The sequence below is a fragment of the Plecotus auritus genome, assembly GCF_963455305.1.
Source record: "Plecotus auritus genome assembly, chromosome: 8".
Lineage (NCBI taxonomy): Eukaryota > Metazoa > Chordata > Mammalia > Chiroptera > Vespertilionidae > Plecotus > Plecotus auritus.
Window position 1 is genome coordinate 54,296,386 of NC_137782.1, and position 16,891 is coordinate 54,313,276.

The 16,891-nt window shown below is 43.3% G+C and overlaps 1 protein-coding gene across 1 annotated transcript; it reads right to left on the bottom strand.

Moving 5' to 3' along the window:
* Positions 1-11,009: 11,009 nt before the first annotated feature.
* On the bottom strand, positions 11,010-14,120 carry PMAIP1 (phorbol-12-myristate-13-acetate-induced protein 1). The gene is made up of 2 exons (XM_080684610.1): positions 13,992-14,120; positions 11,010-11,416 (listed from the first exon to the last, which is right to left on the bottom strand). The coding sequence occupies exons 1-2, from the start codon at positions 14,047-14,049 to the stop codon at positions 11,310-11,312; spliced, it is 165 nt and encodes a 54-aa protein (XP_080540736.1). The 5' UTR covers positions 14,050-14,120; the 3' UTR covers positions 11,010-11,309.
* Between the last annotated feature and the right edge of the window lie 2,771 nt (positions 14,121-16,891).

The window sequence follows — 16,891 nt, forward strand, 5'->3', positions numbered from 1 at the left end:
GTTCAACCATTAGACTTTGATACATTCAGGCTGGGACATGTATTCTTGCTTAGTTTATCTTTTTATTTCTAGTGTCAAATGTGGTTTGTGGCACATATGATCAAAATTATTTTATAGATGAATGGATGCCATTTTGCTAAGTGATACTGGGGATTAAAAAACAAATTAGATCTATGTGATGCTGTAGCAGCTTATAATCAAGTTGAGGAAGCAAACATAAAGTTAATAAATATAAATGTGAATGAAATAAGTGTTGGATCATGATTTAAACAATGTGCTAAACATTTGTGAAGCATAAAAGATAGGATGCCTTTTCTGATCTAGGCAATCTGAAAAACATTCCCAAAGAAAATGGCTTTTGATGTTGACCTTGAAGGATAAAAGAGCTTTAAGCAGCAAAGATGAGAAGGAAAGAAATCCAAAGTTAATGAACAGTATAAACAAATCCTAAAAAGTGAAGAAATCTAGCAGAGTCAGATTCAGGCCTGTGCCCAAGGGTAGAAGTCAGATAAAAATGAAATGAAAATGGAAATCAATTAGCTTAAAGGGGGCACATGAGGTCATTAGTCTTAGAGAACCTGTTGAAAGCAGAACCTTGGGAAATTGACATTTAAAGAAGAAGAGAAAAGGGGAACTTGCTAATAAGGTAAGGAGGTATGCTAATCACTTTACAGAAGTTTAAAGGAGGTGGGGAAGCCCAGAGGGTGAGCATGACACAACATAAAAAGAAGCCTGGGGATGTGGCAATTAGGCCACTACTGACCTTTAAGAAAACAGTTGTCTCTTAACAAAGGGAGATGGAGGACAGATTACAGCTGGGGGGAAACACACTATGTTGGAAGAAGACTAGGCTTGGGAGAAGCATCCTCACCTCCTCACGAGAACCTGGTAGACCTGCCTGTTCAGACCTCTGAGTCATTGGAGGTTGTTATTTTGAGAGTTAAATGACTTCCCTGATAAACATCTTTCTTTATTTGAAATAAAAAATACTTGGCCTTCCCTGACTCTTTTCTTTTCTCCAGTGCACACCTTCACGGTTTATGACTCTGAATTCTGGGCCATTTATAGCTGATTCATCTGTCTCCTCAACTAACCTGTAAAAATCCATAAATCAGAGAGGTTGTTTCCTTCATCTCTTCACTCAGAATGTACTTTATAATCCCAATAAAGTCATGATAACATTTGGTCTTCATAAACTCTTTGTAATCCCCAGAATAAGTTTTTCAGCAACCATTTATTGGGGGTTTACTAACTGCCAGGCCCTGGGCTGAAAGCCATATCTCTGTTAATCCCCTCAGGAGCCCTGTGATTCCACAGGGCTTTGCTTATCCCCTTTTCACAGATGTGCCAAATGTGGAAAATATGTCATTTATGTAGATGGAGATCCTCAGAGTTAAATCTGCTAAAGGTACACATGTCAGCACATTACAGCTACAGCAGGTGACAATTCTGGTTTGCCCAGGATGTGAGACTTTCAATTTTAAAACCAGAACAGTCCCAAGCAAAGCAGGACTAGGAAACATTCCATAGTCTTTAGGGATGAAACAATAAAATACTGCCCTGAAGAAAGGAGCCAGTATCCAGGTCCCACCAGCAATTTATCTATACTAATAATAGGGTAATATGCAAATTGGTCAGGAAGCCATCACAGTAACAACCAATCATCAGGCTGCATGCACAGCAGGTGCAGGTAGGCAGGGACTTGCAGCATCGGGGACAGGGGCGGGGCCACGTCAGAGAGGCCTCTCTGTACGCCTGTGCTGGGGGTCCGCAGGCATGCGGAGGTCTGTAGACCTCCGCCATGGCCCAGCTTGGGGATCTGCAGGCCTCCCCCGGCTCCAGCCTACCTCTTTGGGGCAATCCATCAAGGAGCCCAAGATGGGTGGGCAGGGCCTACCTCTTTGGAGTGATGGATTTCAGGACTCCCGTACTGTGACAGGGCACAGGCCAGGCTGGGGGACCCCACCCCTACCCCGAGTGCACGAATTTCATGCATCAGGCCACTAGTATCCTATATAATAAAGAGGTAATATGCAAATTGACCCTCACACCCTCACAAAGATGGCCAGCAGGGGAGGGAAGTTGGGGGCAACCAGGCCTGCAGGTGAGGGCAGTTGGGGGCGACCAGGCCTGCAGGGGAGAGCAGTTGGGGGCAATTGGGCTGGCAGGGGAACATTTAGGTGTCAATCAGGCCGGCACAGGAGTTAGGGGGTGATCAGGCTGGCAGGCAGAAGCAGGTTAGGGGCAATCAGGCAGGCAGGCAGGCAAGTGGTTAGGAGCCAGCAGTCCTGGATTGCAAGAGGGATGTCCAACTGCCGGTTTAGTTGGACATCCCCCAATGGGTCCCAGATTGGAGAGGGTGCAGGCTGGGCTGAGGGACACACTCCCCCCCCCCCCCCGGTGCATGAATTTTGTGCACCGGGCCACTAGTGTGTGTGTGTGTGTGTGTGTGTGTGTGTGTGTGTGTGTGTATGTGTATATATATATATATATATATATATATATATATATATATGCCTAAGCAACTGTTCGACTGTTCAACCAGTAGCTATGACACCCACTGACCACCAGGGGGCAGACGCTCTGACCAGTAAGTTAGCTTGCTGCTGGGGTCCGGCTGATCGGGACTGGGTGAGACAGGCTGGGCACACCCTGGAGCCCTCCTGCGGTCCCTCCCTGGCCCCAATCATGCACCTGTGGGGTCCCTTGGCCTGGCCTGCTCTCTCTCGCAATCTGGGACCCCATGGGAGATATCAGAGAGCCGGTTTCGGCCCTATCCCCACAAGCCAGGCAGAGGGACCCCACTGGGGTGCAGGAATCCATGCACCAGGCCTCTAGTATTAATCATAAAGAGAACTCCAGTGTAACCACAAGATTAGATGAGTTAGGTTGAAAAGTGTAGCTGCGTTTGGAAACATGTTGAAATATACACCTTTTCATTTAGCCAGCTTTTGCCTGAAAACATGTGGTTTATAAGAAAGCCACAGCTAGGCCCTATTACCACCCCTTTTCCTCTGAAAGGAAAGCCCAAATTTATCATCCTCGCTGGTGTTTACCCAGAGCCCCAAGGAATCATCTCTGTAGCATTAGCCAAACTGCCTTATACTGTATCCTCCTATAACTACATGTTAAAAGTCAACTGAGAGTTTTAGTCTTCATTTGCTTGTTCTCAGAAACCTGTTCTTTTTGATGCCACACCAGTAAAAATGTCAAAGGAGGAAACAGCCTTTTTCTCACGTTCCTTGCAAGCACTGGGCTGTACTGTCTCTCCTTCTCCTTCTCTTCTCCTTCTCCTTCTCCTTCTCCTTCTCCTTCTCCTTCTCCTTCTCCTTCTCCTTCTCCTTCTCCTTCTCCTTCTCCTTCTCCTTCTCCTTCTCCTTCTCCTTCTCCTTCTCCTTCTCCTTCTCCTTCTCCTTCTCCTTCTCCTTCTCCTTCTCCTTCTCCTTCTCCTTCTCCTTCTCCTTCTCCTTCTCCTTCTCCTTCTCCTTCTCCTTCTCCTTCTCCTTCTCCTTCTCCTTCTCCTTCTCCTTCTCCTTCTCCTCTCCTTCTCCTTCTCCTTCTCCTTCTCCTTCTCCTTCTCCTTCTCCTTCTCCTTCTCCTTCTCCTTCTCCTTCTCCTTCTCCTTCTCCTTCTCCTTCTCCTTCTCCTTCTCCTTCTCCTTCTCCTTCTCCTTCTTTCTCCTTCTCCTCCTCCTCCTTCACAATGAGCAAAGGCTCTGCTTTCTGATGAGCTGATAATTGTGTATGTTTCCTGAAGATGAAGGAATTTCATAATCAACACAACCACCTGCTGTTTTCCACCCCTCCTCCAACTTTTGTGCAAATGAATCATCAGGAATGCAGACTGGTTAATTGAAATGTTCTCTATTGTTTGGTTTTTTAAAAAAGTGGTAGTGGCAACAATTTCTTCTTCCTTCCTAATCTCTGCTTGGCTTTACTGAAATGGGGCGGATCTGGGAGGGCCACAAAACACACAAATTGCTGTTTTGACAGTCTCCGAGGGTCTTTTTTTTTCCCCAAGACAAATAGCTCCCTCAGGTCCTTCAAAGTAGGTGCTGTGCTGGCATTGGCTGGAAAAAGCGAGCTGGTGGGGAGTGTGTGTTTCACAATTAATTCTGGACTCATCCCTCACAAAATCCCCTCTGGAAATGAGACCTTCACCTTCCCGATGGGCTCACAGTTGGAATTACATGAGTTCGTTTCCTTAGGCTGCACATCCATCGCCGGAGGCTGGAAAGGGGCGGCAGAGCTGTGCGACGGGATTTAGAACTGCATCTGCACTTATCAGTGTTTTTCACTTATCAGCTGGTTTAATAATCAACCTTCCACTTTCTGAAAAGCCAGGGGTGTAAAACTTGGCGGTACTTTAGGACACCCTGGGCTGGAAAACAACCACCTTTGCTCTGGGATGGGGCCCCTCCCCAACCCCACGTGGCAGGCTGGAGAAGACAGCCTTGGAGTCAGAAAGCCCCAAGTTCAAATCCTGTGTTTTCCATTCATTTGCCAACTGACGTTGGGGGAAGTTGTTGATCCTCTGAGGCGATTTCCTCTACCACAAAGTGAGAAAGAGACGTTGTTGTTACTAGACTTAATACAGTAAGTAAATTGGTTTTAATTTGGCTCTTGATGGGGGGAATTGTTTTTCAATAGGGAATTATTAGAACTAAAATGTGTTTTTTTCCTTCCACCAGGCCATGATACCCATTCTTATTCCTTTCACCCACTTCCCCATGTAATCTTTGTCCTTGTGCCCCATATAAACAGCTTGAGGGGTGGAGAGCAGATTTTCATGGATGACCTGCTGCTCTCCCATACTGCTGGAATAAATGCTCATATATGATTCAACCCTGTCTCTGCTGAATTGGCTCAAGTAGTGACAGGCAGCCCGGACCCATTGGTTGTCCAGTTTCATTGTGAGCACTGGATGAAATGATAAAATTGTGTTTCTAAAATGCCTGGCATATAGGATGCATCAACAAGTTGTGTTTATCTTGCAGAACTTTGGTCCCCTGAATACAGACTTAAAGTGGCCCTATACAACTAAGTTCCCTAAAGCCAACACACACACACACACACAGACATACACACACACACACACACCAGCCAGGATTTGAACTTGGCTCTCCAAATTAACAAATTTTCAGTTTCATCTCATGAGAGAGCCCTCCAGCCCCACCCTTCCTCGCCTTACCCAAACCTAGCCAAGTCCAAAGTAACTAGACAGGACCTTCTTCCTACTTCTTGAGGTGGTATTTTATAAATCAAGTCCCAAATTTTTATGTGAATATGCAAGGGGCTTCTGGCAATTCAATAGCAGTCATGAAATCTATTATGTATGGGTTGAAAGTACAGTAAATGTTTTACCGTCATTAAGAGGTTCCAAATTAAAAACAGATGGCCTCATCAAGAGAAAAACTACTACTTCCTCTTCAGCTCCAACACTGCCCTTTTGCCTTCCTTCAAAGGGTTTCATTTTCACGAATAATCTTAATTGGACAAGGCCTTCCCCTAGCTTTGCTAGGAAACCAATATCTTGGAAGGGAAAAGTTAGCTGAATTTGCTGAGCATGACTATGCACCGGACACCATGCACAGTCTCACCTCCTTTGAGAACTGTTTGAAATAAGTATATTTGACATCACTTTATAAGAAACTAGAGATCAAGTAATTTACCCAAAGTCCTCCAAGAGCAAGTGGAAAAGTGACCAGCTGATTTGAAAGTCAAAAACCAATGACAACTGTGGGGAAAGGAACTTCGCAGTTTTGAAAAAACTTGTGAAAGTGGAAATAGACAAATCTCATAAGCTCCACTAGAGATCATAGTGAGGCAGTAGAACAAAAAGAAGAGAAGCCTTTTTCTAAAACACAGAAAATATTGACCACATTCTACTTTCAACCCAAACCCAAGCCCAGGCTCCATGCCCTGTGCAGTTTCAAATTACTAGGGGGTGGTCTGACACCCAGACTTACTAAGTAAAGGAATCCTAACTCTCTACCTGTAACTCTTAAACCAATTCTCTCATTTTTCTGGTGTTTTAAAAAGTTGCCACTTTGGAAGAAGACGGTAGGTGTGTGACTGTTTCACTCTGAAGTTGCTAAACTGATTTCTGAAAATCCATAAGAGGGAAGCTAAATTAGTGCCTGGATTGTATTGACAAAGTGTTTGTTCTTGAATTACAACATGAAGACACTCAAGTGATTACACAATCGGGTGTGTTCTGTCAGCTGACCCAGTTCTATTTTCAGCTACATATATGGAAGCAGCAGCCCTGAGAGAGTGGCCTGGTGTAAGGGAAGCCAGTGAGCATGCGCAATTCTCATTTCTAAGAAAACACATGTTCAAGAAGTTCCCACCCAATCTGCTGCAGGACTTAGAATCAATGTTTGGGAGAATTTAGAAAATAGATGTTGGCGGGTGGGGGGCTTTTTACATGCACTCCCCTATTTATTTATTTTTTTTCCCAAACACTCCAGTTCTCTCTTATGCTGTCTGAAATGAGGTCAGCAGCAGGACTAGTGGAATTGGGATTGTAGTGGGGGGACCTTCTTCACACCCCTTTGACATCTCATTTTCTCTTGCAAACAAGCGACCTTGTCTGGTCATCCTGACTTCAGAGAAATAACTGGCTCAGACAAGCTGCCTTGTTCAGGGTTACTCAGCTCACAGATGATGTTGCCTTGAAAGTCCAAAGTGGGTGCTGTGTGTACCTCATCCCTCCCAGTCAACATTTACTTTTCAGGGTGTCAATTATCTTCCTAGTGCAGTGGTTCTCAACCTTTCTAATGCTGCGACCCTTTAATACAGTTCCTCACGTTGTGGTGACCCCCATCCATAAAATTATTTTCCTTGCTACTTCATAACTGTAATTTTGCTACTGTTAATGAATCGTAATGTAAATATCTGTGTTCTCCGATTAGGCTCTACAGCAGCGGTTCTCAACTTGTGGGTCGCGACCCACAGGTTGAGAACCGCTAGCAGGGTCGTCTAAGACCATCGGAAAACACAGATATTTACATTACGTTTCATAACAGTAGCAAAATTACAGTTATGAAGTAGCAACGAAAATAATTTTATGGTTGGGGGTCACCACAACATGAGGAACTGTTTTAAAGTGTTGCGGCATTAGAAAAGTTGAGAACCACTGTCCTAGTGGGTCATTCCCTCTGACAAAGGTTTGAGGAGTTTGACAGTTTATGCTGTTGGGAACAGGAAGGGGCAGAATTATTGCAAGACATTAAAAAACCCAAATCACTGCAAGGTATGTTTAGACCAAAGAACTTATTTGTTCATAGATAGATGGATGGATAGATAGATAGATGATAGATAGAAGATAACTTTTTTCAAATATACCAACTATTGGGATTTTCTTTTAAATATAAATGCAAGTCGAAGTATTTTTTAATTCCTAGAAAGTTTTTGTCAGTCATCGGATACAATGACAGTTATGTGGATATCTTGGAAATTATTTGACATTAAAATAAAGTTGTCACCCTAACTGGTTTGCTTCAGTGGATAGAGCTTCAGCCCTTCGGACTGAAGGGTCGCAGGGGTCATCAAACTTTTTAAACAGTGGGCCAGTTCACTGTTCCTCAGACCGTTGGAGGGCTGGACCATAGTTTAAAAAAAAAAACTATGAACAAATTCCTATGTGCACTGAGGGCCCGGGACGAGTTGGCTGCTAAGCAGGACAGGCAGCGGCACCCGGCAGGCCAGATAAATGTCCTCGGCGGGCCGCATGTGGACCGCGGGCCGTAGTTTGAGGACCCCTGGTCCAGGGTTTGATTCCCGTCAAAGGCACGTGCCCGGGTTGCGGGCTCAATCCCCAGTAAGGGGCGTGCAGGAGGCAGCCGATCAATGATTCTCTCTCATTGATGTTTCTATCCCTCTCCCCATCTCCTTTCCTCTCTGAAGTCAATAATAATAATAATAATATATGAAAAAGACTCACACTATCTTATTTTTTGAAAATTCAATTATCAAATTACCTAGTTCTCATACCTAAAGCCTGTGAATTACATCTAAGTCTTGCTGTGTTACTCCTTACATTACAACAACAAAGGTCCTTTTAGCAGATTAGTACGGACGGTTCCATTCTGGCCATGCAGAGGCTTAGGGACAGGAGTTCCTCTTCCCCTGACTTTCAAATCAAATGCAGATTGACCCCACCTTTTATGAGGCCAATCTCCTCCGCTCCTGCATTACAAAGTCCTTCCTCTGGGGGAGCCGGTGGTTTGTGTCGCCTTCTCCGCGGCTCTTCCTCCCATTCTCTAGCTGCCACCTTGCCTTGTCGCTTTCCCCCTGCAGCTAGTTCGCTCCCTTCCTCCGCAACTAAGGGAGACAGTTTACTTTCCTTGATTTCAGCAGACTTTTGAGGGCGGGGGTAGGGGCAGGGAGATGTGGCTCCTAGATCAAAGCTACAAACCGGGGATATCCTTTCAATTCTCAAACAAGAAGACCACACTGTTACACCTACTTCTGCACCTGACTGGCTTCTAATGCAGCAATACTTACTGCTGGGGGCGGGGACTGAAAGATTGGATGTCACTTAAAAGTAAACCATACAGAAGTTCCTCTTACCTAGCTGGCTCACCATACTTCTGAATTAATCCTGAATTTCTGTAGGTAGGCTACTATATGGGCATTAATGTCAGGCACTCCAGACCTGGCATTAATTTCCTATTTTTCACTATTTTCTATCCCAATCAAAGTGTAAGTCTCTGGACAGCAAAAATCATGCCATGTGCCCGTCTTCTCTATTGCTATCACAGAATGGGACCCAGGGGATGGTTCCATCAGAAGGTGCATGCTGATGAAAATTAGTTAAAATACAGTCCAGCCAGTGTGGCTCAGTGGTTGAGCATCGACCTATGAATAGGAGGTCATGGTTAGGGGAGGTCATGGTCAGGCACATGCCCAGGTTGTGGGCTGGATCCCCAGTAGGGTGTATGCAGGATTCTTTCTCATTGTCCATGTTTGTCTCTCTCACTCTCCCTTCCTCTCTGAAATCAATAAAAATATACTTTTAAAAAGAGAAAATTAGTTAAAATACAATATTTGGATTATGTAATGAACACAGCAGTTTACATGATAAAGAAATAAACACAGAAAAGAATGATATTAATTTTTAATGGTTTATAGCTACAGTATCCACTTTTATATGTATATATACATGTATAAATATAGTTACAGACCATAAATATCCACATGGCAAAATAGACCTGCCACTAGGCAGATACACACAAAATATCTCTGCAACTAAACAAACTAACAGATGTAAGTAATACTGAAGAAAAGTAGATACTGAGGTATTTTTTTTAATCAAAGTGACTATGGCCTATATATCAGCGATTTTCAACCAGTAAGCTGCAACAATTTTTAAAACATGCAATACCTGGCTATTTAGTCAGGAACACTGACCTCTTTTCCCTTAGATGGTCAAATAAAAAAATGACAACAGCCAACATAACAATAGCTGTCAGATGTGAATGAATAAAAATTATACCTATTTTTTGTCAGATCAGCAAAATATATATTTTTGGTGTGCCACAGAACTTTAGTAATTAGTTTATGTGTGCAATGAGATGGAAAAGCTTGAAAATCGCTGGCCTATATTAAAACATTCTTACTGTAGGAGTTCAAGTAGTTATCAAACCCTTGTAAAAAAAAAAAAACAAAAATAAAAACAATAAAACCCTAATTTCATAACCTAAAACTGTAACTTCAACTAACACAAATTGTTAAACTAAACAAAAAATATTTTAATTATAAATAGGTAAAATAAATAATATTATTCTTGATGAAATTCAATCATGATGTTTTTATATATATTTGGAAACTGTTCATAGCCTGGTCTTTTTTTAAAAAAAAATGAAATGCATGAAAGCTTTCTCAGAATCTACATATTACTTTAATGAAAATTAATTTTATTTATATATATATATATATATATATATATATATATATATATATCTTACCCAGAATGAAAATCCCTTAAAATCCCATATTTATACATAAGATTTTCATTCTGAATGAGCAATCTATTCCTTTTTTTTAAAAAAGTATATCCCAGCCAAAACCGGTTTGGCTCAATGGATAGAGCGTCGGCCTGTGGACTGAGGGGTCCCGGGTTCGATTCCGGTCAAGGGCATGTGCCTTGGCTGCGGGCATATCCCCGGTGGAGGGTGTGCAGGAGGCAACTGATCGACGTTTCTCTCTCATCGATGTTTCTAGCTTTCTATCCCTCTCCCTTCCTCTCTGTAAAAATATCAATAAAATATTTTTAAAAAAAAAAAAAAAAAAAAAAAAAAAAAAAAAAAAAAGTATATCCCTTACACCTGAAACTAATAAAAAATAATAGTGAATGTAAACTGTAATTAAAAAATAATTTTAAAAGTATATCCTAATTATGAAAACATGTTTAATTTCTTTTAAAAATCACTCCTTATAGAATTCACAGTGATTAGTGTGGAAAAGGGCATTTTACAGATTTTAGAAATTTCTTTAGAAACATTCATTTTCTTATAAACAATTACTTTAGAATATTTGTTTTACCAAGTTTTAATTACAGCAGTAAAAAATAAAATTCACTTTTTTTTCTATTATCCAAAATCCCTATGCTCTTCATCTTTTAACATTCAACCTAAGAATTTTACTGGCACCAAATTTGATCATACTTTGATCAAATTTTTTCAAATTCCATACTGCCCAGTTAAGGCCCACAGGAACACATTTAATTAAAAGTTGTCTGAACAGAAGTAATACATTTTAAGTAAAAAAAAAAAAAATTTATCAAATTTTATATTTTGTAGTGACCTATGAAATCAACATTCACTATAACATTCAGTGTTCTCAGAATGAAACATTTACTTTTAACAAGATAATATATATAAACCAAATATTATACATTGTTCTGGAGTTGTCATCCGTGAGTAGAAATAAACATTGAACATATTCTGTTTTTTGGCCCCTGCCAAAACATTCTAGTTATTTATCAACTCTTCTTACACCAGGCTGGGCATCAACCTTCAACAAAAATACTAGAACAATTTTCTAAGCAAAAAAAGTATAATACTTCATTCCATATTTTCAAAGCTCTTCAATTTTTGCTTTAAAATAAACAAATGACTTCTGGGAAAACTCCAACAGAATTTCACTGTGATGTATTCCATCTTCATTTCCAAGGACATCCCAAAGCAAGTAAGAGCTCCTTCACATTCTTCTCCATTATAACGCAGTCTCTTGCCACTAATTGATGAAATATGGTAAATCCAGCTTTAAAGGAGTCGCCTCATTAGAAGGCTTCTGAAGCAGTCAGGTTCCTGAGCCGAAGAGTTTGTACATTAGATTCAGAAGTTTCTGCAGAAAACTCAGTTTGTCTCCAATTCTCCTTAATTGAAGGGCACACTCAATCTCAGCCTCTGAAAAAGAATGCAAAACATCAAAATTAAATTGACAACATTCCAAAATACAACCAGCAAGATTGACAAGGTCTGTTTCCCATAAAGCATTCCTCTTACTATGAGCTTTATGTACACCTGTTTTCTGTATGTGAGATGGAACACACACACAGACACACAACATATACAAACACACTGTGACTCAAACAAAAAAAATAAAAAAGAAAAGTTGAATGAAGACATTTACTTTGAAATCTTTTTTTAAAGCATCCTGGATGAGGAAAATATTACCTTATTAGCAAATACAAACATTTAATATATCAAACACCACAGTGAGATGTTGCCTGCCTCAGATGATGTCATTCCTTTTTCTCTCACTTAAGGTTGGTGGGAGGAATGGAAGTCAAATTTTATACTCTTTTCTTTTGTTTTCAATTAGGACTTGAATTTTGTGGCAATAATTCATAGGTAAGATTATGCCCTCATTAATAGGCAAATCTAAAATGTATTCTTTTCTTCATTTAAAAAACTCTGAAATTTTCTCATAAAAGATTCATACACTTGTTTTCCAAAAGTAAGTCCACATTGTCTAAAATAATTTTTTAAAATATATTTTACTGATTTTTTTTTTAACAGAGAGGAATGGAGAGGGATAGTGAATTAGAAACATCGGAGAGAGAAACATCTATCAGCTGCCTCCTGCACACCCCCCACTGGGGATGTCCCAGTAACAGAGGTACAAGCCCTTGACCAGAATCAAACCTGGAACCCTTCAGTCCGCAGGCTGATGCTCTATCCACTGATCCAAACCTGTTAGGGCTCTCTAAAATAATTTAGAAGCTTAAATGTTAACGCTAAGCCAAATTCTTCCAACAAAGCCACCTCTACCAATCCATTGCCTTTAGGGAGATGAGTGTAGTGGAATATAAGTAATTCACATGTTTACTACTTTTCAGAATAGAAATACTGTAATTAACTGAATGTTAATTTAAGAAACATAATATTTATAATTTCCAAGTAAATTTTAAGTAAAATTGACATCAAATCTATATTGATCATAATTTAAATTTTCTTGGAAAGTCAAAGAGCAATTCGGGGTCTTTTGTATACTTTAAGGTCACGATTATGAACAATAAAAATCATGACTACAAATTGCAATCTGGTTTACTAGGTAAGTAGACTCTGCAAAGACCCTAGTTAGGCTCAAAAGAAATAAAAACTTCGTCTCTGTTATAGTTACACATCTATAAAGGTATTAATTTTAAAAATGGTAATCATGGATGTTAATCAAACTTACTGTAGTAATTATTTCACAACATATACATGTATCAAACCATTGTGTGGTACAACTAAAATACAATGTTATATGTCATGTGTCTCAATTTTTCTTTAAGTGTTACTATCTAAACAAGTTTACGTGGGACCCCTCTCCAGTCCCTTGTTATGGGGGACTAAGTAAGTTGGATGGGTGAAGGTTAGGCACTAGGTCCCTCCCTCGCCGCCATCTCCCTGGTCCTGGGTAAAACCTCGGAAGCACTTCCAAGGAGGCGCCTTTTCAAAGCACGGTCAAAACTACTGGACATCACAAAAGGCAGAAAGATTTTTCCTTCCCAAGCAAGATCCAGGGAGAGCAGCCTGGCGCCAACCTAGCCATGGCTACATTGCCGATACACCACTTCCTCTGCATGCTGGCGCATGGGCTCTATAAAATGAAAGTATGTTGAAAACAGGGGGATGGGGAGGCTATTACCTGGTGATGTAATAGCAGTATGACCCACCCGGATTTTCTAGCTCAAAGTCTTGCTGCCTTCTTTGATACTGCCCCCCTAGCCTTGTTTGATAAGATTTATTAAAGGGAGGGGGGGTTCGATTCTGAAAAGTTAGTTGATGGGCAATTTGGGGAGTAGGGGGAGGAATGGATGGATTGGGGACCAACTTCGGTTCTCCTACCCCCTTTCCGCAACTAATTAAGATTGTTAAAATGTTATAGAACAAGTCTCGACAAAGAAGAATTTCTGGGCTCCTGAACGCAGTGGTCCCTGCGAAACCTCCACAACCCTCCGTGAGTCCTTTGTGGAAGAGCCGTGATCATGCCAAGTGTTATCTCTGCTTTTGTTTGCGTTTGCGGGTGGAGAGTGTGATAACGCCTAGCGCAGGGCCCTCCAAGGTCCAGGACTCCGGAGAGAGGCCTGTCTTAGGAATCGCTGAGAGGCCAGGTAGTGCCAAGAGCTTCTCCCGTCCCCACCTGGCGTGACAATGACTTTCTCCTGGTTGCTGGCACCCGCATTTGCACTTTTCTTCCCCGTGGCCAGGGCAGGGCAAGTGCGGATGGAAGGAGGGCGAAGAGGCTTTCTGCATCCGCTGAAATACCGCTGCATCCCAATCCCCAACCTGGGTCCCTCCCTCGCCGTCTCCACGGTCCTGGATAAAACCCCCGAAGGACTTCCACGAGGCGCCCCGAAAGCACGTGCAAGGGCGCAGACCAGGCCGGACCCTGAGGCCCCGAGTAGACGGGCTGACCCAGCCCCGATAGAGACCTCGACACCGTCCGGGCCCCCTCGTCCCGGCCAGGATCTCCGCCCCATCTGGTCCCTACCTGCCGGGGCCCGCGTAGGGCTAGGCTGCGCGTTCTTACGCGCCTTCTTCCCAGGCATCTCCGCAGGCAGCCGGCGATAACTCTGCGGCCGACCCCGGGGAACCGAGTCTCCGAACCTGGAGTCTTCGGGAGGCGAGCTGCGCGCGGGGCGGCCTGGCCGGACCGGGCTGAACGGGCCGGATCAGGCTGGAGACCCGACTAGATGAGCGCCCGAGAACCTTTGAGGTCCGGGAAATGGCCAGGGCCCGCGCTTTCATCTTATGGGGACTTCCCAGTGACGTAGCGAAACCAGACGCCGGGCCCGCCCCCGCCCCGCCCCTCTCCCCGCCCCGCCGGCAGCTCTTCGGCGGGGGCCCGGGAGGAACACCGCTCCACCTGGCGCGATCTGCCCGGACACGTTTCCAACCCGCGGCGGCCCCGACCCGCGAGACTCCGAAATTACTCCCTTAACAAACGGGGCTGGGGGCGCCGGGCTCGGACCGAGGCTGTGCGGGCGCCCAGGGCTGAGGCAGCTGCAGGGACCGCCGGGTCCCGGAGTCGGGCGAGGAGGAAGGTTTTCCCGGCTGGAAAGTCCAGGGTGGGGAGGCCGGGAGCTTGGTCCTTATCATAAATGCGCAATTAGAGACTTCTGTAAACAACCCCGGCCAGAGTTGGCGAAGAAAGTTGTCACACTAGAGAGTGTGGGTAGTTTCAGGGAAGCGACATGAAGAGAGTTTTAATAGCTGGAGGGATGTTGCCAGGGGCCATGCTACTCAAGAGAGATTGAAACTGTTGGGAAGTTAACTACAAATTGAAACCCTGGAGCAAACACCGCTTTGATCTGGAAGGGGTGTGTGTGTGTGTGTGTGTGTGTGTGTGTGTGTGTGTGTGTGTGTGTTGTTGTTGTTGTTGTTGTTGTTTGGATGTGAGAGGGAGGGGATTAGTTCTCGGCCCCCAGAGTCAGGACTGTAATTGAAAAAGTTGAGCATATTCCCTCTGGACGGGTCACAATTGCTCGTTCTGGATGCTTAGTAACATTAAAAAATAAAAATAATCCCATCATATAGAAAACATTCGAACGCTTTTGTGCAGGGAAACGTGAGATATCTGGGAATATGAAGTTATTTGCATGAGGTTTGGCTGGCCCTTGAATAACTGATTTCATTATTATAAAGAGAAGGAGTAACTCGGTCTACCTACCCTGAGAGCCGCTTAATGCTAAGGGTTTAAGCAGGCATTTTCTCCTGTCCGCCAGGCATCCCTGAAGCTGCGGTTCTTCACCATCAGGACCACTTTACAGGTGCGACACTGAACAGGGGCAGAATGCAGTGCCAGGGTCTGAGCCCGGCCGGCCCATGCAGCGCGGGGGCCCTTGCCCACTGCAGCCTTCCCGGGAGTCACAGTTTCTCAGGAAGTGCATTCTCATATTATCCGCGCTATTGAACGCACAAGTTGCAAATTGGCGGCTTAGAGCTGCGTGGCTTCCTAGAAGTATTAGGTTTGGTTCCCAAGATTGTCAGCAAAATGTCTTTTGAACATTTGAATTGGGCTACCAACATTTAAAATTGAGACATTGTAGTAAAGGCTGGGGTTTCTGGCGTCCTTTGGAAAATCCGGAGCTCTCACAACCCGGGATCCGTTTCCCAAACGCAGAGCGGACTAGGAGCGGCGGCCGCCTGTTCCGCGGGAGCTCCGCTCCGCCACACTCCCTGCTGTTTGTTTTCTCATTTACTTTATCTGGCCCCAGTAGGCAGCAGAGTTGTTTATTTACCTCAAGTCATTCAATCAACACAAATCTGCAAGTATTTATTTTGCCTTGGTTCTGCAGAGGTGTAGACAACGCTATAAGCATGGGACAAAACTACTCCTGAGTTTAAATAACTTAGTTTTGAGTGTGGTAAACACGTTGAGATTAAGAGAATTCGGGGAGTTTTCAGCACGTGATATAGGAAGCGCGGTGTAGAGGCTGCCTCCAAACCTGTGACCTGGAACCAGGGATCCCACCACTGGGGCCCCCCTTTGAAAGGCTCCTTTGGACTAAATACTCAAGGCACACCATTAACTTCCTGCTTGGATAAATTAGTAAACTTCTGATCAAATCGTGCACGCTGAAAGGCAATGAATACATTCAACTACAACAACAAAAACAAATTCTGTCCTGTTTACGTACAAAGGGTGTGTCAATCCTGTCCTCTACTATTATCATGATAAAAGGTTGTTGGTCACGTGACCCATATAAACCTCAGGCAACTTTGTGCCTTTTAGAGAATTGCAAATTCAACTTGTTGGAGAGAAAAAAAGAGGAGCAAGTGGGGGGTGGGCTTCAGTGATGGGTCAGAATCAGCTGTTTATGGAGGACTTTTTAAGGTATTGGATTTGAGACAGTTTGCAAACTCTTTCAGATCACACATTCGACTAAGGAAATTCGAAGCTGAGCGTGAAGGGCTTTCTTAACTGTATACTTTTCTGGAATCCCCTCTTATCTGTTTAAAAATCACACACAGCCCTAGCTGGTTTGTCTCAGTGGATAGAGCATTGCCCTGCGGACTGAAGGTTCCCAGGTTCGATTCCGGTCAAGGGCACTTTCCTGGGTTGCGGGCGGCCGCGGATCAAAGATTCTCTCTCATCTTTGACGTTTCTATCTCTCCCTCCCTCTTCCTTCCTCTCTGAAATCAATAAAGAAATATTTAAAGAACACACACACACACAGGGCTGGGGAGGATGACAATTTTTTAACTACTACCAGATAGCAGTCTTCATGGACCAAATTAAAAAATGACAGTACAAATCCAGCCATGCCTGTGCTGTCCTTTACAGTGTTAAAAAATAAATACTGAAAAACAAAATAGCAGATGAGATTAGTAATAGAATAGTCATATATTTCCTGCAGAAATGGGATTTGACAGGAAGAAAATATGAGA